This window comes from Sceloporus occidentalis, unplaced genomic scaffold (assembly GCF_023333645.1).
Source record: "Sceloporus occidentalis isolate IW3139 unplaced genomic scaffold, rSceOcc1.0.p SCAF_3, whole genome shotgun sequence".
In the NCBI taxonomy this organism is placed as follows: Eukaryota; Metazoa; Chordata; class Lepidosauria; order Squamata; family Phrynosomatidae; genus Sceloporus; species Sceloporus occidentalis.
The window spans coordinates 66,928,928-66,953,159 of NW_028316983.1; the positions used below are offsets into that span (position 1 = coordinate 66,928,928).

The 24,232-nt window shown below is 41.6% G+C and overlaps 1 protein-coding gene across 1 annotated transcript; it reads right to left on the minus strand.

Moving 5' to 3' along the window:
* Positions 1-16,371: 16,371 nt before the first annotated feature.
* GPR25 (G protein-coupled receptor 25) lies at positions 16,372-20,337 on the minus strand. The gene is made up of 3 exons (XM_089518617.1): positions 20,255-20,337; positions 19,422-19,503; positions 16,372-18,377 (listed from the first exon to the last, which is right to left on the minus strand). The coding sequence occupies exon 3, from the start codon at positions 18,022-18,024 to the stop codon at positions 16,939-16,941; it is 1,086 nt and encodes a 361-aa protein (XP_089374743.1). The 5' UTR covers positions 18,025-18,377; positions 19,422-19,503; positions 20,255-20,337; the 3' UTR covers positions 16,372-16,938.
* Between the last annotated feature and the right edge of the window lie 3,895 nt (positions 20,338-24,232).

A 24,232-nucleotide genomic window follows, 5' to 3' on the forward strand; every position in this document is an offset into this window, starting at 1 on the left:
TGAGACAACAAAATAAGACTGCAGAGGCTACGATTACCAATTCTGGTTCCCACAGTTGTGGAAAATACTGGTTGGGGATTCTGGGAGTTGTAGTACTAAAGATCCTTTTCCTAAGTGTTATTGCTACAGAAAGATTCTCCTGCAGCAAAAGGTTAGTACCACAATTGGGCAAGGGGAGAGGTCAAATTGATGAAGGAGTGACTATAGCTATTGAAAAACTAGGATCTTTTGTTCATATTAATTCCTGCTGCACTGTGGGTCAAACTACATGTTGTGTTAAACATGTGTGAGCGTGTCTGTTTTAATACAGCCAAAGATTATCACAATCAAGAGGAGTACTACAAAGCATAGGAAGGAGGAGAATTTAATCTTCCCCCTCCTTCAATTAATGTTTCCTTAGCAGCTTCCCTTCTGCATCAACAGCAGTTTTCATGAGAGGAAGTGGCTGGAATGTTAAATCTCCCTACCTATGTCTCATGGTTCAAACCCTGATCATGCTTCCACACTGCTGTTATACCAAAAACCCCAATAGTTGGATAAAATGTACTCAGATATTTTACATGATATGTAGTTCGGCCTCTGTGACAACTATGGGGCAAGACAGTTGACAGGCATGGAAATTGAAGTTTCTAGCTTCTGGTTTTTAGTTTCTAGTTGCTTCCACGAAGTCCTCTTTGGTCTCTCACTGTGGTATGGAGCTGATATAAAAGACTACAGATCTGGTAGAAGAATGTCATTTGATGATGACACTAACTAATAGAGGTTCATTTCAGTTTACTGTTGTTATTATGTGGTTTCATGTTGACTGCAACTTATGGTCAGCCCATCATATGGTTTTGATTCAGACTGATTCAGAAGAGATTTAACATTAAGTCTAAGGCTGGACAAGTGTGACTTGCTCATAGTCGCCCAGTGGGTTTCCATGGCAGAGTGTGGCTGAATCCTTTTATCTCAGATTACTAGTCCAATCCTCAAACCACTACACAACACTGGCACTTTCATCTAAGGGGCTGTACTGACTGCCTCAGTAGAGCAGCTCAGTGATGCCCCTGGGAGTGCCGGATCAGGCCTGCGCCAACCGCACTCTGCGTGCCCGATCTGGTGCTTTGCCTGCCCAAAAAGTGCCCAGCAAAATGCTGCTTTTTCTTAAAGTCGCAAAAAGCCACTCTTGCCGCCACCACCATGGCTTTTTGTCAGTTCTTTGGTGCAGCGCATCTACATGCTGCACCGAAGAAGGGGCATGATGCCACCTGTCATGTGAATGGGCAGGTGACATGACACCAGCATCGGGACAGAGTCGGGGCATGCAGCATGCAGATGCCAGCATTTCTTGCCGGTCTGTACAGCCCCTGTGTTACTAAGTAACTAGGTTATTTAAGATTTATCACCAGCAGGATAGTCAAGGGTGATGAATTGTGTGAATTGTCTACTGCAACTATTAACACAAAAATGGTGGGAAAATTGTGATCTGCATCGATGGAGGGACTACTCACACTGATGAAATCATGCATCATTGATTGCAGCCTAACTCCAGTATTATATGTCACTAGTGCCTGGCCACTACCACAACAGGATCTGCCTCCTTCCTTCCCCATCGTGTCCCTCCAGACCAATGTTTTGGGGTGCATAGGTGGCCAGGAATTGCAGCAACAAATACTACAACCTTTCAACCCATTTGTCCCATCTGGAGAAGCTATTTAAAATATTATGTAGGACCTTTTTCAGTCATGAATCCCAATTTGGGAGAAAATCAAAATACAAATTCAACCAACCAATCAAAAAAGTAATAGGGGTTACTTTGATATAGAGGTATAATAAAACAGCATACTCAAGACACATACAGAAAAGTATGCATTATGTGGTTTCATGTTGACTGCAACTTATGGTCATCCCATCATATGGTTTTGATTCAGATTGATTCAAAAGAGAATTAACATTAAGTCTATGGGCCTGTAGGATAAATGTGTGACATAACTTGCTTCTTTGTCTTTTTGCTGAGATTTTACACAGCAAAGATAACTGAGTATTGGATGGTGCATGTGAGATATTCAGGTTTGAGGACTGCAGATAAAGAATCCGTTGATCTGCAAACAGCGGCCTTTTCTTTTGAGTACTATACCCTTGCCTCTGGGAATTGGGTTGGTTTCTTAGCCAACTCTTCCTCCCTCCTCTTTCAGCTGCCCCTTGCCAATGGAAGTACTGTACAAAATAGCTTGTGTCACACTGTGTCTTCCGGAAAGCTTTCCCAGCCCTGCTACGAGGAGGAAGCTTATCATAAACACTCCAATCATCCCATTTGGCTTTCCTCCCAAAGAACCATGTCCTATCTCCCTTCTCCCAGGCTCCGTCATCTTAACAGCCTCACAGGAGGGAAATTCATAACACTGAAGGGATTCATCTCCCTCTCTCCACTGTCTGTCAGACGTGCCCTCTGTAAATAAAGGGCACTGAAGGACAAATGCCCCTTTAGTGCCCCCTGCATTCAGACCATCCATCATCCCATCGAGGCTAGGAGAAAAGGCCAACTCCTTTGCGCCAGAAAGATAAAGCCTATCACAGCTGTATATTTGTCCCCCTCCCTTTCCTGCATGGAACCTAGTGCATTTCAGCTACTGCCCAATCCAATTTCACAGTAGCAGGGGCTTTGGACTTGCATGCACAGTGTGTATGGGTGTGTTTAAAAATAATAATAATGGGAACTTTCAGCAAAGAGAGAAAATTCCCACTTTGTACATGGTGACTGGATAAATAATTGCAAAAGTGTCACTGCCAAAACAGTTCCTCCAAGTAATGATTGTCCAACATTTTGTAGACAAAGGCTTTTGAGTGCCTAGTTAGTTACCATAAATGTTGCAATAGGTTATGAAAATTATAAAAGTGGAATAGGTTAGTAATTCAGAGAAAGTGGTGTTGAATGTTGATCTTGACAAATTGTAGAAATGTTACTTTTTGGACTACAATGCCCAGAATCCCCCAGCCGGCACGGCATGGCCACTGGTGGATTGACTCAATCAAGGAAGCCATAGCCCTGAGTTAGCAAGTCCTGAGCAGGACAGTTATGGCTGGGACTCTTAGAGGTTTCTTATTCGTAGGGTCATCATAAGCTGAAGTTGACTTAATGACAAATACTGTAACAACAAATGATGCTTAGTAGTCTATTGTGTAGGTTCCTTAAATCTTTTCATAAACAGGTACAGATTGTACCTCCTTTATCCATAATGCTTGGGACCAGAGGTGTTTTGGATTTCTGATATTTATTGAACTTTGGAATACCTGTATTTGCATATACTTACATAATGAGATATCTTGGAGATGGGGTTCAAGTCTAAACACAGAATCCATTTATGTTTTATACACATCTTATACACATAACCTGAAGGTACCCAGATTGTTAGGGGCAATTAGCTTACAGTTGTAAACCACTTATATACTGTTAGTTCAGTATGAAGCGGTATATAAATGAAGCTGTTTGTTTTGTTTGAAGGTAATCTTATACAATATTTTAAATACTTTTGTACATGAAACAAAGTTTGTGTACACTGAACCATCAGAAAACAAAGGTGTCACTATTTCAGCACCCATGGAAAAAAGGTTTTGATCTTTGGAATGTTTCAGATTTCTGAATTCTAGATAAAGGAGACTCAGCTTGAACATTAGAAAAATATTGTGGCATATGCTTTGGCCATAGCGAATGAGGCAGTCAACTTTTGTGCATCAAAATTTCTGGGTTATTCCATGCCTACTAAGAAACTTAAGCACATTTCTTTTCACATTGGTACTTGAAACCACAGGATAGGAGAGAAAGCAGCCTTATGATCACCTAACCAGCCCTATGGCCAATTCCTTTTTATTTGTACATTACATTTGTAGTAAAAGTGCCAAATGATACAACTCTGTCTAACAATATAATGAGACCTTAGTGCAGGGGTAGGCAACCATTTTGAGCCGGGGGCTGGGTTGCTGTCCCTCAGACAACTGGGGGGCCGAAGCCAAAAAATAAATAATTAAATAATAAAAAATAATAATTAAAGAAATAAACCGGGACAAATGTAGGACAAAATTTTCAAATGGAGGACACTTTTTTTAATGGAGGACATGCGAAAAAATTTGCTGATTTTTAAAAAAATGTTAATACAAATGCATGTTTCGGAGGCTTCTATAGACAATTGCCCCCCTTGCCTGCCGCTTGCCCCCCCCTGCCCGCCTCCTCCTGATAGGCCAAAGGCCTCACGCCCTCACGCGAGAGACCAAAGGCTCCTGTGGCAATCGGTGGCAGGACCGGGCTGGGGCTGGTCCCAAGGCCTTGCCGAGCCGCATTCGGCCCGCGGGCCGCAGGTTGCCTACCCCTGCCTTAGTGCAAGGACATAAAAATACTATGTGTGATTATTGTGAGAGATATGGCAGCTCAACCTGTAGATAAGCTTTTTCACCCCTAGTCCCAGATATGTGAGGGCCTTTTGGGAGGGGGTGACCCTACACCACAGAATAGAAAAGTTACTTTTTAAAAATCTGTTGTTGTTGTGTGCCTTCAAGTCATTTCTGAAGTATGGTGACCTTAAGGCAAACCAAGGATGGGTTTTGGGGTTTTTTTGGCAGATTTGTTCAGAGGGGTTTTGTCATTAACTTTTCCTGAGGCTGAGAGAGTGTGGCTTGCCCAAGATCATCCAGTGTGGTTCATGACTGAGCTGGGAACTGAACCCTGGTCTCCAGAACTGTAGCCCAACACCCAAACCATGTTGGCTCTTTACAGGTCTAAGAACTCCCCAAGAAGCACTTGGTTACTGTCCCTGCTAAGCTGGGGTATTCTTGTAATTCAAAACCCTTAACTTTGTGCTAATAATGTGCCATTCTGCATATGCTTACAGACAATTTTACATTATAGTTACATGTGAATAGAATCTGTTCCAGTTATGGCATCCAGTTATGGAGCAAAATGAACCTCACTTACACTCCCATATCATAGATCTTGATGCGATTAGCCCAAACTTTTCAAGATAACTATCAAAAGACGTATCCCTAAGAAATTTAATTCCTTGGGGAAAAATGAACATGACAAAGATGAATCAATGTTAAAGATAGCCTAGTCTTGAGAAGAATTAACCTTATGATGAAACATTTGTTCTGTTCCTATCCTTAAAACAAAAGATCCATCAAGGAAGCAAGCAGGTACTGGCCCATGTTCTCTTTCTGGTTCTGTGTAATCAGAAGAGAAACCATACAGATGGACTAAGGGGTGGGGTGGGAAGACTTTCCAACAACTTGTTCCCGACTTTTATATCTCATAACCAGAGGTTAGACAAGTAATGTTTTTGTACCTCAACTCTGAGACCTACTGTTGGGGTATTCTGGCAGTTATACAGTACTTCAAAAGAGTAACTTCTCCCAACTCTGCTCATCAGTCCCTTTCTTCAAGAATCAGCAACCCAAAAACATACTTTCCCACTCAGCTGTTTGTTGAGATCTTGAACCTCTGGTAGTAACAGGGACTTTGCTCATTTGCAGAACCAGAACCCCTGGAAAAAGATCCAGCTTTTGTCTGTGCTTCCCTTTAACTCCATCAAAGGATTTCGAGTGGGGGGGGGGGGGGATTCCAACTCAGAGAGTCAAAAGATAACCTCTTGTGAACAAGCTAATTCAAAAGGTCTCTCTGGGCTTCATCAAAGGGGCCTGACTTCACCACATCTGTACTTGTGGGCATTTCCTCTGCATGGCTGTAAGAATTTATTTCATGCATACCCCAAAGTTTTTCTGCTCAGCTTTTCACTTACCTATTAAAAAGCAAGTCGCTCCCTTGACTTGCATTTCTCAGCTCCCTCCAGGTGCGAGAGGTGGGGTTTTTTATTTTTGCTGCTGCTCTTCCCTCCTTTTCCCATGTTTCTTGTGATCTTGGTACTTTCTTCAACATACCCCTTGAAACGTTTAATTTAACTTGGGCATTAGGGCAACATCCCAAATGTGAAAAGATCTGAAGACATCTGTCCCTGGGACATACCACTCCCTGGATGAAAACAGGGGAATCTCTTCCCAAAATGTGTTTCTTTTAAAAAGGGAAGGGAATTTGGCTAGAATTGCCTAGGAAATGCAGTATAAAAAACAGCTCGTGGTGCAAAATTCTCCTCTTTCTTGTTTGATGATGCTGTTGCTTGATGGTAATTTCTCTTTTATAAGGGGGAAAACAGCCTCCCCTCTGATCCCTGTTTCCAGCCTTGCTTGCTTCAGCCCTCATGGTAGGAAAGAGTCATTTGCTGAATCAAAGAGCCTCATCCAGGCAATACAATGACCCCCCTGTGGTGGAATTTTAGGCTGTGAGAATGCGTGAAAGAATAGCATCAGAGAGAGGGGGGTGTCTTTTTTTCTGAGATTAGCCCAGAAGGAAAGTGTGCAGGGCAGCTGGCTATTAATGTCGTATTAGTGATGGATTAGCAAAACTCTTTGCCATAGAGGCTGGAGGTACAATGGCAAAACTAATAAGCTAGTGGACAGCAGGGGGGAGGAATGCCTCCATGCGATCAAGTTATTTGACAAAAGATTGTGAGGAAATAACAGAATTCAGACCTTGATCAACAGAGAATAATTGTAGCGGAAACTAGCAATGCACTTTATTGGTTGGAGTAGTGTAGTGGTAGACTGAAGCCTGCATTTTATAATAATCATCATCATCATCATCATCATCATCATCATCATCATCATCATCTTTTCCATTAAAAAAAAAAACATTGAAGGTAAAAGTAAAGGTAGTCCCTTGACATGAATGTCTAGTTGTAACTAACTGTAGGGGGCTTTGCTCATCTACGTAACTAAGCCAAAGAGACAGCATTGTCCATCAACAACTCTGGTGGTCATGTGGCCAGCATGACTGCACCTAACATGGTTACCTTATCACCGAAGTGGTACCTACTTATCTACTTGCATTTGCATACTTTTGAACTGCTAGGTTGGCAGAAGCTGGACCTCAAACTGCCAATCTTCCGATCTTCCAGTCGTCAGAATTGGCATCTTAACCACTAAGCCACTGCATCCCCTTTGAAAACATTACATCTTACCAAATTTTCGCTTTAACCACATGAAACAATGTACATACAAATGCATTTATTCCGTGCATATGATATTGTAATTTAAATGTATACTTTTAATTTTGCTAGTTGTTTATGTCACAACTATTAACATTATATTCAATGATATACAGGAATTACAATTTATGAGTAACATTAGTACAAAAAAACATTACTAAGGGGCTTTACAGACTGCCCCTAAGGGGTGGCGGGATGCTGCCCCTTTCCTGGCTGGATTGGGGCTGCAGCAACCTCACGCCACGGCCCTGATCTGGCCTCTGTAGAGTGCCATAGCCAAGGCAGTGTGACTGTATGGCGCCCCTTTGGGGCTGCATCATCTGGATGCAGCGCCGGAAATGCACCATGATGCCGCGTGCCATCTGGAATAGCGCACAGCATCATGACACCCTGGGGGTGGAGTCAGTGTGTCCATCATCAGGATGCTGTGCCCTGACTCCACCCACAGGGTGGCCATTTGGGCCAGTCTGCAGAGGGCCTAAGTTTTCTGTATGATGTGGTATGGGAGGAGGTCAATGATGGGGTGACACCATGAGTTACTGCACTGGGTGATGCCAAACCAGGTGATGGCATTGGTGCTGGGCCCTTCATGCTTCCCGCCAATCATCATTCTCTGCAAGTTCAGAGCAATGATGAAGATAAAATTGATATTATATTGAAGGCAAATGTGATATATGCTTTTAAATTATAAACACTTGCTTCTGACAATAACCCACATAGTTAAACAATGCTTGGCAAAGTTCCTTTTTTTGGACTACAACCCCCAGAATTCTCCAACAAGCTGACTGGCATTTAGCATTTCTAAATGCAAAGATTATCTCATGTTTGGGTCACAGTCATATGCTTGCTCATGCACACAGATCTCACGAGGTTGTAAACTCTGAACATTTAACTTGGAAAACCAAAGCTTATCTTTTAAAAGCCTGAGTTAAATCTTCTGTATATTTAACCAAAAGTCAAGCCAGCAAAGCAATTATTCAGGCTTATCATGGCATCAGATTTACAGACTTACTTTGCTCTGCTTGTACATTTTGCATATTTAATTAATGCATTTTAAACAGAGCCAAATGGGTTCAAAGACTAACCCCGTATCTACTTGTTTACTCCTAAATACAGCACTTACCTCCTTTTCTGTCTTGTTGACTTGTGGATTACCTCAAGCAAGATGCTGTAGAAGCTAGTTTCTACCCTCTCTGCATAATCCATCTATCAACATTGTTTTTCCATGCAAAACCCATGAATTAAAGCACAGAGTAAAAGCAAAGGGTGAGTCTGCAGCACTGTCTACATGGTGGGGGGGGGGGGTTGATGCAACCCTTGCACGAGAGGGATTCCTTAACCCTCCTCTTCTCTGTAGCCTCCTGTGCTCTATCCATCAGTCAGGGATCCCTCAGGAAAGGCCTCTGATGTGGAACAGCCGAAGGGGAGCAGGTTGGAAATGGGCAGGTGCGGGAATTGGGCATAAGCAGACTGCAAGTGCAAATCCACAAGAGCAAAACAGAAACAAAATAATTTCAAGCCATGGTTTGAAGCCAGAGCTCATCCATAATTGGGACTGGAATGAAAAGGCAGGCTGACAGTGGTGAAGACAAGGAACCTGATGAACATAAGAGAGACAACAGAGAAGTCTGCAGTTTGTGGAATAACAGAAGCAAGGCCAGAGTCTGGTTGTTGATCAGGCTGCTCTATTTAGAGCAAGGTCAAGGAAAGTCATCCTGGGACCCATGAGAGCACAACTGCCCTTCTCTTCCACTCTGCACATTCAATGAGTACAGACCACAAGGTTCCTCATTCAAAATCCAACTGATACCTGTGTGTAGGGTCTAACTCTCTGTTAGACGCTGTCTGCAGATCACCACTGTTAAGAAGAGTAAATGGCAAATCAACTGAATCCACCCTACAAGAGCTGCGGCAGAACCAGAAGTAGATGAGGCACTAGATGTTCTGAGATCTTGCAAGTGAGGAGATTGGGAGCTACCTAAATATAGTTGGTGCCATCTCTTGTGACCCCATCCTATGCCCGGCAAGCCCCCAGTAGACATCAGCTACCATTGGGAAATTTGCTGAAGTTATATGAGTGCACGCGCACACACACACACACACATACACAGCCTGCATCAATAGAAGTATAGATCGAGAGGAAGAACTTCTGACAGTAAGAGCTGTTCAACAGTGAAATACACTGCCTTGAAGAGTAGCAGAATCTCCTTCTTTGGAGGTTTTTAAACAGAGGCTGTATGGGCATCTGATGGGGGTGCTTTGATTGTATATTCCTGCATGGCATGTCTTTGGACTAGATACCCCTTGTGGTCTCTTCCAACTTTATTATTCTGTGATTTTATGATCTATTACAAATTCTAGTTGACTTCTTTATGTTAATAGAATGACTTGTGGCAGGGCTTCTCAAAGTTCTTCAAGAAGGCCTGAATCAACCAGATCCCATTATGTCCAAGTTCTAGTCTAATCCAGTTCCAAATTTCAGATTCACAGCTGAATCCCATTGGGGCATACCTAGCACTTATTCTTCTCACTCTCAGTAGTCAGAGCAGGTGGCTGAGGTACCACAGTACTTCTAGTTTGCCCTGTCTGTGTACCCCATGAGAAAATTTTCATCTAGGTGCCCACAGGGTGCCTGAGATGAATCATCAAATGTGAACCTTTATTGAGCTGACCACATCCTCTGAACAGTTGGCAGAGTAGGCAGTAGGGAATTTTTCTCTCGGTCATCTGGGTGAGCAGTTTAGTTACTGAAGCCACAAATTTTACCTATCCCTTGCAAATCACAAAGCTAATGAAGATTACCTGCAACATTCTGCCATTCTTTCAACATTCATTCTACAGCATTGAAGACCAGGAGAAAGAGAATGTGCGCTCTGACTGCAAGATGGTAAGTTTCAGGGACTTTCTTCTTATAACTCATTGTACAAGGAACCGTGTTGTAGCTAATATGTTAAAATAAAAATTGAAAGCCTAAGAGTATTCTCATGACTATCTCTATGCATGGTGGTTCTGAGAAATGGCCAACCTGTGGTTAAAGAATGCCAATATTGCACTGCAGTACATCTGCATTTTTGAAAAACCAACCTGAGGAAGAAAAAAGATGGTTGGGACCTTATTGAATGCCATCTTGGGAGAAAGGCAGGAAAATAAATAAATAAATAAATAAATAAATGATCTTGGTGAATTCTGATATGTTGGGAGGAGGGTAGATTTTTCTCTGTAAAGGAGAGAAAATCACTTAATTCCCATCCATATTAGTTTCAGTTGAGTTCAATTCTGTATATTTTTGCTACTAAGTTCCACTCTGCTCAGTGGCTCAATGGAGCCCAGTAAATGTGTAAGTCTTAAGACATTTCTCTAGATTCCAGAGTGCTCCAACATTTTTTCTGTACCACTTTTCACATTCATATATCAGTCTAGCTAATTTGATATCCACAATGATCCTGAAATGCTTCATTATGGTTCACTCCAGAAGAGCCTGAAACCATAAGTAGTCCATTTTAATATCACTGACTGGAGACCTCATAGATGCAAGGAAAATGTTAGTGTAGCATCACTAGGCTATGCTATACTTTGACTCATAGAAAAACAAAGTCCCTAGTACAATACAGCAATCATCAACAGTGCTGACACATCAAAAGTTTTTGTGTACTTATACAGCACAGCCTGTATATCGAAATCCACATTGGATGTGTCCCCGTCTCTTCAGCACTCACATTTTTCTGAACTTCTTTCATCTCTTGTCTTGTGTACACTGTGTGCAACATTTTCCTCTATTGACAATGGGATCAGAGTTGGCTCCATGAGTCCCATGTAGAATAGAGCAGATCATGTTGAGATTGACACAATAGCAGAACGCTTTGTAGGAGACACATTCCTCTATTCTCCACACATTTATATTATGCAGGGCTGGCCCAATAAATTTCGATCCATGAGATGGAACTGCAAATGGAACCCGTCCCACCACCCAAGTAAAAGTTGTCCATAGAAATCATTTTCATGCATGAAGAAGTAAATCCAAGAAGTCCCTATCTGCATCCTTTGCATTAAAAATATAATGATAAAATATTAAATAACTAAACATTTGCTGTCATGACACCTAAAATCTAATGTCTGGTCTATCTAGTTCATGGGAGACCCTGTCCTGATTTTACAGAACAACAGTCAGCAGTAGTGTTTCTTATGCAACCGCTAGGTGGCAATAAATTCTAATACTGTAGGGTACTTATAATGTAGCTTGCCAAGGTGATTGCCTATTTCTTTGGTGCAAGTTCAACACTACATTTGACTCTTCTTTTTAAAAAACACAAAATACAGTGCTAAAAATCTACAGTCTTTGCCCAACCTAAATCTAAAGATCAGTTCAAATAATTATTTTAACATTACCAATCCACATTGTGCATCTACTGAAGCGGAGATGTTTGAAACAGATAGGTTATACAAAATCCAGAAATACTCTTGTACTCTTGCAAGGAGATGCAGGGGTTATATACAGCTCTCTAAAAATGCCCTTTAAAGTAGTGATTCATTAACCAGTCCTTTGTTAAACTCAAAATATATTTTCCATGGTACTCTGTTACTCTTCATGAGAATTCCCACAGGTACAAACTTCTTAAATTCTATCCTTTCCTCCTTGACATCATCTCCAATGAGCTGGTACACATAGGTTTGTGACTTTTTCTGGCCTCATTTTACATGAATATTCAGAATATGCACTGAAAAATGGCAAGAACTTTTGGCAAAGACATGCATTTAGAACTATTTGTGTGTTTCCTTGTTACAATCACAAATAAGGGAAAATTTGCTTGATAAAGACAGATCAAGTTTGGCAGAGACAGAAGACAGCAACCTTAGGGAAATCCAATATATGTTTAAAAACTGCATGGCAAGGTAAGATGATCCTTTGCAGCTTAATGTGAGATGAAAGGCAGACCTGAGCAAAGGACAAGAAACAATTGTTTAGCCCTTAAGTTCTCAGGTTCTTAAAATCAGTCAGCTTCAGCCTGCAATCCTATACCTGGAAATAAGGCCCAATGACCTCAGTCAGTCTCGTTCTAAATAGGCATTATAGGATTGCACTGTAAGATTTCAACCCTGCGAACGTTTGGTTAATAGGCTGTAGCCTCCCTGAACACAGTGAGAATTATTCCTGAGTAACATATCTAGGACAGGCTTGTAATTCTGCAGTGCTATATATACCTGTACTTTTATTTCTTGCCCTGTTCTCTGCTTTTTATACCACCTTACCCAAAGAAGTGTTCTGCTTTTGTGACATTTTGGTTGCTCTAAAAAATAGGTATTATCCAATTGTGACTACCAATGTATTGACCAATATAGGCCCGGTACAGATGGGCCCAAAAGGATGTCCTCGTCACGTGCTAGGGTTGCCTCGGGGCAGTGCGCCCACATGCCCCTCAACCCTAGCACGTGACGAGGGCATAAAAACGGCAGCTCCCTGTATACATGGGTGCTGCCATTGTTACGTAAGCGCCGTGTGGTGTCTACACAGTGTCGCACGGTGCTTACATAACAAGTGCGCCAGTGGTGCACGCATCACGCTGCCCTTGCGGCGGAAAAAGAACCTGCTTTTCGCAGGTTCTTTTCCCACCAGAGGGAAGCTGCATGGTTTGGCGGCTGCAGCTTCCCTCCAGTGGAAAAACAGGCCATAGATACGGCCAGTAGGCCATATATACTTGTGTGTGTGTTTTATAATATTACCTTGAATTCAGTGGGACTTTCATGTGAATGTTTTATTGAATTATTTATTTGTTAAGTTTATATCACACCTGTTCTCAAATGAACTCAATTCATTTTATTCTCATAACCCCCCTGTGAAGTATAAGAGAGTAACTGGCTGAGAAAGAGTGATTGGTCCAAGATTACCCAGTGAGTTTCATAGTTCTGGATCTCTTCTCTTTCCATCTGGTCACCTTGGGAGCAGCTACCGAGCAGGTGGCTGAGCAGCAACTGAGTGGCTTCTTGCATCCACTGGCCTTTGCCTCAAGGTTGGCACAGGTGAGAGGTTTCTCAGTTGCTGCTCGGCCAGCTGCTTGCGGTCCCCAGGGAGCCTGTTTAATAGCGATGTGAAATTTTTAATTGCGATATCGCATTTTGGATAATTGCTGTTTAAACTCTCAATTTTGCTCGATTCCCCCATGTGATAAGGTCCTAACTGCCAGGGCTCAGTGCTATGCAATTCTGGTATTCTTTGTTTGTTGTGGCACCAGAAACCTTTGACAGAGAAGGCTAAATGTCTCACAAAACTAGAACTCCAAGAATTCCATAGCACTTAACCAGTTACAGTGATGTTAACCTAGATTATTTCTGCAGTGTGGATGGAGCCCAAGTTAGTCTAACTGTATTTTAACTTTTCTATGATGGGTTCTTAAAGGTGTATTTTTTTAAGGTGTTGTGCGCTGCCTTGATTCCTCCAAGGAGAGAAAGACGAGATATAAATAAAATAATAAAAATAAAATAATATCTGTGCTTAGTAACTTTGCTTCCCACCCAAACCTTTGAAGTCACTTAGAAGCCTATTGTTGCTTGTTCTCACAACTCTTGAGGCTGCAATTTCACAACCCAGTGTACTGCAGAAGGAGCAATTATTTGCAATTAACTGCCTCTCTTTCCCTCTTTTGACATAGTGCTCTATAAAAGGTGGAATGAGGAATGGGATCATTGATGTTTATCACACTATGCTCTTAAAGAGGTACTATTCCAGTGTGACTCCTCTAGCTGCCTCCTGTTGCATGCTGGGATTGGCAGTTTTAAGGAGGGGTATTTAGAATTCTCAGGCAGAGAAGTTCAGCTCCTTAAAACTGCCAATCCCAGCATGCAACAGGAGGCTGCTAGAGGAGTCACACTGGAATAGTAGCTCTTTAAGAGCATAGTGTGATAAACATCATTAACAATTTTAGTTGGAGGCATCAACTGTAGATGTTTACATTCTTTGGTCCTCTCAAGATCTGATCGGAGCGATGTAGCTGATCTGAATCAGTGCTGCTTTTTTATTTTATTTATATGCTGCCTTTTGCCCAAATTGGGCTCAAGTCAGCTCACAAAAAGTTCTTAAAAACAAGAGAACTTTTGGAACTCAGAAAAGGCAAAATTATACATCAGTTTTGATTATGACTTCCTGACCCTTGTGCAGGATAACAGCCAAATTATTTTGCAGATTTGGCATTTGGAAAGATCAGTGTTGATTCATTTCAAAACCTATTTTTCTACTGGTTCTCAAATTTAACAAGTGTCTTGACGACCAAATCACATTGATTTCTTCCCTGGCATCTCTAAATGGCATTGTGTCTACTCTAGCAATTACTGAAGGAACAGATCACATGCTGATAAATCAGGTTGCATTAGAATTTTCTATTCTGTTAAAGAAAAAACAAAACAGAATGAAAATCACAATTTTTAAAATTCTTGCCTGGGCTTTTGTGAACTCCAAGTCTCAAATGAATTGGATTCTAGTCTTTTAAAAGTCTATGTTACAATCAAGCGCAGCACAGAATCACCAGAATATATATGAGGAAGAAAGGTGAAGAGGATGCAAAATGCATTTCAGGGGTAGGTTTCTGAAGGAGAAATAATGTAATGGCGTGTTTCACATTAACACTTTGGAGAAAGGGTGTTCATGAGCAGAGATGGCTGGGGAATGGGTTGGCTTTAAAGCTAATTTTAAAAAGAAATATCTGCCTCTCATTGGTCAAATTCTTAAGGAACACTATATTTTGTTCCCCATCCTTAATTCTGGAAATATTTTTGATGGTAGATATACCTGTGATATTGGTACAAAACTGCTGCCAGGTTGGCTAACACTGCATTTTATATTTGATGTGTTACATTAAATTTGATCAAAATCAGTAGAAGAATGAAGTACAGTACTGACTTTTGGAGTAACAGTTTAATTTGGGTTTCCTGTGAGTTTTTGCTATTTTCAGTTGTAAAATCTCCTTCATCAGATGCAGAAATAGACAGAAACAGGTGGAGCAGGCAGGTAGGAACACATGCAGGTAGAAAGTAACCATTCCTTTTTCATGTAAAGCAATATCTTCAGAATAAAAGTGGTATTAAATATGGCAAGCAAGAATGGAAGATAGCTGCAAAGTATGTGTGTCTGTAATGTGATGAAATCTGTAATTCTCCATTCAAAGTCTCTCAGATGTCTCTAACTTTGTCTCCAGGGAAGTAAAAATGATTACCATACAGACATCATAATGTTCTTGGTCTTTGTGCCAATTTTGTTTTGTGATACTGTTGGTGAACCTGTTTGAAAACCTATTTCTAGGCACCAAATTTTTTGACATTGTTATGTGCCTTCAGGTTGACTCTGATTTATGGCAGTCATATTGTAGAGGTTTTTTTAATTTTTATTTTTTTGGCCAACATTTATTACGTTTCACTGAAACCTAGATCGGGCTGTAAATCAAAGTCCTTCTTTTAACAAATTGCATTTCATAATTAGTCAGCACTAGTTTTGGTCACATTTCTTTTTCTTTCTCAGACATATCATGCTTTTCAAAGCCAACAGTGGGATCAGTTTAAAAAAGCAATGACCTTTATCTTGTCTATACCAAAATAGCATTGAAAAAATTATTCTTTTTTTTAAAAAAAGCCAAAAACAGTGTGATGGACTGTAACTTGCAGTATATGTAGTTTGATCCCACTTTAACTGTTATAGCTCCATATTACAGAAAAAGGAGATTCAGAATTTGGCAAGATACTCTGATTCTCTGCTAGGGAGTATGGGCTCAGAGGCACTTTGTTCTGGAATACTAGCCACTGGTTTTCACCTGTCTCTCACTGATGAAACTTAAGAGTCGGTAAATGAGGTTGATCCCTCAAGCCTAAAATGTCCCTAAACCTTCTGTAAAAGAGTAGACAAATCAGACTGACATGTTGTGATTTAACAAATCGATAAAGGATTTGTGAGCAATGGCCAATTTAGATTTGAGGATGTAAAATGCTAGAACATATTATGTGAGTTATTTGTGAATTCGGTGTTGTTATGTTTGTAGACATTTCTTGTTTTGTTTATGGCATAAACATCAGATATCTGCCTCTCTCTCTCACACACACATATTCACAGACACATATAAGGAATTTTAGATTTACATTTTTAATCAAAACTAAGAAAGCATACTGGAAAAAAAACCTAGACATAGGGGAAGTGTAAATAATTTCTGAACAAAGAATTTTGAACAATTTCAAAACAGAACGATTTTAATTACATATTCATCTTTAATTAAACATGCAGAATTTGATAAAGTTTTGATTTTTTTTCTCCTATGCTTGTCTTACTGCTTTAAAGAATATCTGCTATACAATTACATGATCATTTATTTTCCTTCCATACTAATTTAAGCATTTTCAATGAGCAATCAAGACCTATTCATCAAATTTGAAAATAAACAGCATGCAAATCCAAAATTGGAGTGGGGGAGAGCATGTATAACTAAACATAAAGCAAGATAATTCATATTTCAGCAGCAGATACAACTGTCGCTCTTATTCAGTTCTGGAATATCTCCATTTTAGCCAGCTGAAATAGCTTTAATAAAGGCTAGCATATGTTGAACCTCTATTCTTATGCAATAGTAAGCAGGGTCAAATTATGTAAGTGGAAGTTAATTTTATATGCACACATTAAGAATAATGATGTGCATTTTTCATATTGTAATTTACAGAACATAGTCAAAATATATCAGTTCTCCAGCCATACTTAATACAGCCTTAAGATCATCTCCCTCCCCACTTTTTCATTATTAACATAGCTCAGAAATCCTGTGGATAGTCTCAGCAGTGCAAGCCAAAAAATATGCCAAATCTTGGAGGTTTAGAAACCTACCCATCTTCTACTATTTGTGTCTCATATCTGAGCAGATGTGGCTGGTGGGAGCTTCTTTCTGCTGCCAAACAGAGCACTTGACTCTGTAAATGAAAAGGATGGGGTAGATGTTTGTGCATTTCCCCTTGCCTTACAAAACATCAGGACTTGCTGTTGAAAATGCTGATCCATAAAGGCATAGATGATAGGGTTGATACAGCTGTTTATGAAAGCCAGGCAAGCAGTGATGGTGAGTCCCCAGATAAGAGCTCTTAGGGCTTGGCAGGACAGATCAATGCTCTGAGCCAGAGTGAAGACTAAGAATATCTTGAAGATGTTGAAAGGTAGCCAAGAACAGACAAATGCACCAATGATGGCAAAAATGATTTTAAAGGCATTGTTTCTCCTTTTGCCTAGGCTGGCATGGTTCCAAAGCTTGAAGAAGATAGAGCAATAGCAGAACAAGATGACTCCCAAAGGTAACAGGAAGGTCAAAATAAGCATAACTAAACTGAAGGCAGCAGAAGGCTCACCCTGGCATGAAGAATTGTTGTCTCCCACAAGGTCCAGCTTTCTGTAGACCAGTGATGGTATTCCTAGCAGGAGTGAGAATACCCAGATGCACCCACAGCTCATGATGGTATTCTTCCTGGTTCCAATGGACCTTGCATCCCAACGTTTTGTCATCACAAGGAACCGTTCCACACTCATGCCTGCCAGGAATAAGATACTAGAGCAGCGGTTGACAGAGATGGTATAGCTGCTCAGCTTGCATAGCCCTTCACCAAAGCACCAGTAACCAAGAGCTACTGACAAAGCCCAGAAAGGTAAAGTAAATACAAAGACCAGGTCAGCTATGGCCAGGTTGAGGATGAAGGTGTCCACAAGTCTCTTGCTGCCTTGTTTTCGTGCCATCAGCAGGATCACAAATAGGTTCCCAAAGAAACCAATGAGGAAAATAAGGAAGTAGAGAATGGGAATAAAAATATAAGCAAATGGCAGTTCTTCTGGCAGGCAGATATCATAATTCATAGAATCTGAACCATAATAGTCAATGGTATATGCTTCAAAGCTGTTGGTCCAGTTTTCTGTTATTGCTGATTTAGTCGCCAACTGAGCAGCCTCCATTTCTTACCAAGGATTCACTGAAGAGTTTAGCACTTTTGTTGCAAGAGCTCGCCAAAGCACAATCGATCTATATGGGTGGGTATTGTCTGAGCAGTGGTTTTCTTGTTTTTCTCCTGGTAACTTCCTCTTGCTTTCATGAAGAGGTAGATGTTTGTGTCAATCAAGCAACAATAACTAGACTGCTTGAGATCAACCTAATTTTGGAAATCCTGTAAGACTGCAGAAAGTGGGTATCAGGATTCTTGGGTGTGTCTAAAGAGTATTTGCAGTTATGGTCATGGTAGAGCAAGCTTTAGCGTTCTCTGAAATGCTTCGTCAGGCCAGATGGTATAAAATTAAGAGGATGTCAAGACCTGGAAAAAGAAAAAAGAAAAAAAATGTTGATATGTCTTCATGATTTTCTCTGCAGCCAAACTGGTTTTCAAGATAGATATTGCAGATTCAGTGAAAACGAGAAGTTCAACACTGTTCATGAGATGTTTTTGAAAATAATTATTTAAACTGGGTTAGAACAGAAGCATGTAATAAGATGGTAATCTTTATATCTGAAGATTAAATTCAGGTGGTTTGATATGGGTGGGAACATTTATTTTTTTATGGTGTGAATAGCAGGGATGAGGGTTCTTCTGGGTTGGTCTAGAGGAGCATTAGTTCTCATAATATTGTCCTTGCATCTTGCTGCATTTTGTCAATTATTAGCACCTCCACATGCACTTGTTCCATATATATGTTGATGGTGGTTTCTAGTAATTACTTGGTTTTTCACTAGGCAGTTCCAAGACTTCTTTAAAACCAGGTTGTAGTTTGCTGAGGTTGTCCTATGGTTTGAAGAGCAAAAAATCTCATATATATATATATATATATATATATATATATATATAATTATATAGTTATAGTATACAAGGACCATTTTACTGATGCACTATAGCAGTATAACTCTAAAAAAAATTAAGAGGAGAAAAGGAGGATATTTTTTGTTCCAATTTGTTTCAGAATTAAAAAGAAAAGTACCCGAAGGTGGGAATAAAACATTGCAGCTGATGGTGGGAATTGCCTGGAAATAGTCTGGGACAAGAGAAGACATAATCAGGGTATTTAATATTTTTTTAACATTTATTTATTTAATTTTTATGCCACCTTTCTCCCAGAATGGAACCCAAAGAGGCTCATAAGATAAAGACATTTTTAAAACTTTACTATAAAAATTTGAAAACAATTAAAATAACCTAATTAAAACTGTATAAAAGCATGGAAACATACAAAAGTTAAAAACATAACTAAAATACACACCTCAGATAAAAATCAACCTGTCATTATTATATATTAAAAAGCCAGCCTAAATAAAAACACCAGAGAGCTACAACAAGAAATAACACAACCTCCAGAAATCTCCTAACCTCATTTGTCCCATTAGAAGGACCCCTGAGTCTGTTTTTTCATGTGTAGGATTATCATATTCCTTGGTGACTGAAGGAGTACCTTAGGGGGACACAAATATTAATATTAGACTAATTTTAATTATGTATTGTACAGCTGATAACTCAGGCACATCTACTATTTACAAAAAGGTTTCTGTGTTGTTTTAGTTTGGCAGTGAAACCAAAATGAAAATATTAACCTGCAAGAAAGGGGCAGTCCAGTTGTCATGGTCAGCTTTAGCTGCTGTGTATGACATATGCTGCAGTTCTAGTTTCAATTACTATTTACCAGTTTAATCCTTTCTAATGCATTAAAATATTACAGAGACTGCTGTTCTATAAACACATACAGTACTTGGGAATATAAGCCCAAGTGAAATCAAATTGCGAAATTTTCATTTGAGTAAATGTGTAAGACTGCATTTTGATGCTGAGGTGGAACTGTGAGAAGTGCTTCTTCATATATACTCTGGTTCATGATACAAACCATAAACTCTTTTAATAGTAATTAAACAACAGAAAGAAGTAGATGGGAAGTTAGTATAATCAATTTATTGTGGTTACTTATATTAACAAGAGTAAAACAATTCAGCTAAGACAGAAGAGAACTACAATGATTTTTCCCAATAATCAATTTTATTTATGTTAATAAGTAAGTCTAGTGTAGTAGATATGTATGTATTAGATTGTATTAGTATGTGTTGTGTTGATATGTTTTGGGTGGGAAGGTATAAATGAAATTTTATGTAAAACATATAATAAAATGCTTTTTAAAAATAAACTGTTTTAATAGTAATGAATGCAAATAATACCCGTTGCAGTGTTTAATGATGGAGGACTAGGCACTCCATTAGGTAGAGCAGGGGTAGGCAACCTTTTTGGGCCAGGGGCCGGGTTGCTGTCCCTCAGGCGACTGGGGGGCCGAAGCCAGGGGTGGAGCTTCCACCCTCCGGGGGCGGGGCCGCATGCCGGGGGTGGAGCTTCCACCCTCCGGGGCGGGGCCACATGCCAGGGGTGGAGCTTCCACCCTCCGGGGCGGGGCCACATGCCGGGGTGGAGCTTCCACCCTCCGGGGCGGGGCCACATGCCGGGGGTGGAGTTTCACCCTCCGGGGGCCAGGCCTCCCCATCTTTGCAGGCCCCTGACGGGGCCCCAGGCCCTGTCAGAGGCCGGCAAAAAAGCCTCTTGGAGGACCCCAGTGACGGCACCGGGCCTCCTGGAGGCCCGCTGCCGCCGCTGGAACCCTGTTGGAGGGCGCCACCAACGGCATCGGGCCTCCAGGAGGCCCGCTGCCGCTGCTGGAGCCCTCGAACAGGGCTGTGACGGCGGCATTGGGCCTTCCAGGGGCCCGCTGCCGCCGCCGGAGTCCTGTTGGAGGGCGCCAGCGACGGCATCGGGCCTCCAGGAGGCCCGATGCCCTCACCGGGGCCCTCGAACAGGGCTCCGACGGCTTCAGCGGGCCTTCCAGAGGCCCGATGCGGCCGTCGGAGCCCTCTTTGAGGGCGCCAGCGACTGCATCGGGCCTCCAGGAGGCCCGATGCCCTCGCCAGGGCCCTTGAACAGGGCTCCGACGGCTTCGACGGGCCTTCCAGAGGCCCGATGTGGCCGTCAGAGCCCTCTTTGAGGGCGCCAGCGATGGCATCAGGCCTCCAGGAGGCCCGATGCGGCCGTCGGAGCCCTATTTGAGGGCTCCCTCGGCCGCATCGGGCCTCCTGGAGGCCGAAGTCTTGCGCGACCTTGTTTGAGGTCGCGTGAGACTTTGCCTCTGGGCGCCGCCATTTTGGGCGAAAAAATGGCGGCGCCCAGCGCGGCTTTTTGCTGCTATGGGCGCCGTTATTTTTTCACGCGGTGGCGGCGGCGGCAACCTCCCCCGGGGGCCGCAACGAAGGCCTCCGGGGGCCAGATCCGGCCCGTGGGCCGGAGGATGCCGACCCCTGAGGTAGAACATATGTGGCTCTCCAGATGTTGATGTTCCTATCAGTGTGTGTGTATACCTCTTAAATAAGGAACAGTCAGAAACTAACCAACATAACTAATACGCAGTATCTTACACCCAGAAAACATATCCACATGTAACCGTGTTGGCCATGTAGCAAAGTACAATAAATCCAAAATCCACAATAAAGGTATCACTGTTTTGTGGATTTTGGATGTTATTGTACTTTTCAACATATGAAGGATTCTGGGATACACACCTAGTGTCCGGGATTGCTGCCAGCAATCTCTGACTTATGCTGATAACCAGGCCTGCAACCAACACGTGTAGGCAAAACAAACCTTGTGGAGAAGCAGTCAAGGAGCAAGCCGAGAAAACAAGCCAGTGTCGGGGTTGCAGAAAGTCAAGCGTGCCGAAAGACGAGCCGAAGTCAGGAAGCCAGAAAGCAGCGTGGTCAAAACAGTCCGAGGTCACAATAGCCAAGAGATAACAAAGGTCCGGTCCGAGGTCAAGGTAGCAAGGTAACAAGATGTCAGGAGCTAGAGCGACAGCAATCACACCAAGGGTTCATGCAATAAACTCTAGCAACAAACTCAAACCTCTCTCCCACTTAAATCAGGGAAGCTCTCCCTCGAGCCACCTGAGGCTGGTTTGCCGATTGTCTTTCTGCAATCCTCCTGGATCTGCGCCTGCAAGCACTCTCGGCCCTTCTCTCTTGATAAGAAGGCACTTGCAGGCACGCCTCGTCTCCTGAATCACCACTAGGCTGTGGCACCCTAGAAGGCCTTTCTTCGGCACTAGGACCTGGTTGAATCTCCTGCTCTGGGGCTGGAGGATCACAGCTGGGACCTGGCAGAGCAGAACTAACACCTGGCGTTGCCTCAATCAGCCCTTGCTCTGGAGGAGGCTCATCCTCCTCCTCATCCTCCGAGAGCTGATCTTGGCTGGCCATGACACCTAGGTCCAGATGATCTTTATCCATGCAACAGAGGTTCTTCAGCCAACCATCTTGTACCTTCCAAATCATTCTTTGACTATGGCTGAACATGAGACCATGGCTGAGGGTCTGCTGTTGTGACCATAAGATATGCCTCCTCTACTTGAGGAGAGAGAACTGTTTTTTCCATAACTAAAGGGCTGGTTGATAACTCTGTCCCAGCAAGAGATCTAATATATGTGCACGTTATTCTCATTTGATGTAGATTTTTATTTTGCCTCCTGTCCTGTTCTGCATGAATTCTGGTGGAAACATGATTTCCTGAACTGGTCAGCAATTGTATAAATGGTAAATGAGAACAGTAAGCATGTGAAGTTTTTCCAAAACCAGATTGTGGCAATCTAGCTGTGTAAACAGCAAATACAGGGGCAGTTCATAAACCTCATGTTATTCAAATGTTTCACTGTGGTTAAGACCAGTAGTTCTAAATAAGATAAGCATCATAAACAATCTTACCTTACTTCCGGTGGAGTTGCTGAGTCTTCTTGTGTGTCTCTTATCCATCAGCCTTTTTTTTTTTCCCCTTGGGTAAAATACTTGCTGTTTCTTTCAAAATGTTAACAGCTCCTTTCAAGAATTTGGACAGAGTTTTAAAACTAAACCTTTTTTAAAAATTGCATGTGGGGGTCTCCTCATGGTGCACAGAGCAGAAAGATCATGGTGCAGGTTTACATGCAGGGCCTTTGCTCATTTACTCCCCCTTCTATCTCTGAGGGTGTTTCATTACTCGATAGCAGGAAGGGTTCAATTGTTTGTTAAATCTCAACTCATAAAGAAGGTGTGTCAGTATCTAAAGAATATAATAGTTATATATTGTATTCAGCGCATGTCCTTTTTGTCTCCTGTCCCCCCATTTTAAACTAACCACAGTTTGTTTTATCCAAACCAAAACAGATTGTGGTTAGTTTAAATGTTGGTCTGTTCAAACAAACCTTAAGCCATGCCCCCCTAGAATTTGAATGCTGCTGCATTTAGCTCTTTTGCTTGGCAAAACAGCCTTTTTCTTCCTAGATAATTTTTGATAACAGATCTCAGGAAGACTGTATGTACTAAAGTCAAGCTCCTTGCCCAGGAAACATTATGGCAGGTGGCAGCTGTGCTGAGCTGCATGGACACTCTTTCTTCTTCGCATGTTGTACTCAAAAGCAATGGTTGTAAGGACTATAAAAGGAGGACATGTCTATACAAATGCATAGGAACTGGCTGGCTGAGCCTAAGGGGTTGGTGGGAATATATTGTGCATGTTGTGTGCTACAGACCGTGTGCATGTCCATTTGTGGACATGAGTGTGTGAAATTAGGCTTCACTTATGCATGTATGGCATTGCTGGCATGGTTCATGATAACGTAGCCACTGGCGGTGTTTCCAGAGTTGTGGGAGGAAGTGACAGTCAAGTTTGGATTTGCCACTAGCATGTTTTTTCTTCCTTCTCCCAAGCATATATGGGATACATACACTGATGTTCCACCAGCTTAGTGGTGACTTATATCTCCCCTGCCCTACTGCAGCATAATGTAAATATATGATGACTCTTATTTCTCTGCTACTCAGTCCATTACAAAGAGAATCATATACTGTAGTCTGTTTATAATCACATTTTATTTTCTTACCTGTAGCTCTTTGTCTGTTAGCCATGGTGATGGTTTATTATTCATAACATTATCCCTCACATTCTCACTGGTATTGGTCCATTCAATATGTCTATATGTTTGATCCCAGAAAAATATAAATAGAGTTGTTGAGGATGTTTCATTTCTATACTCAAGAGTGAGTATCTCATTAAAATAAGCTTCTTATTTTTGCTGTGTGTGAAGTCTGGTTCGTAAGTGACTAATTCATCAATTGAGAAAAATACTC

What these genes read in the sequence shown, in the direction of transcription:
- GPR25 (XM_089518617.1), bottom strand. Translation starts at nt 18,024, where the DNA reads ATGGAGGCTGCTCAGTTGGCGACTAAATCAGCAATAACAGAAAACTGG.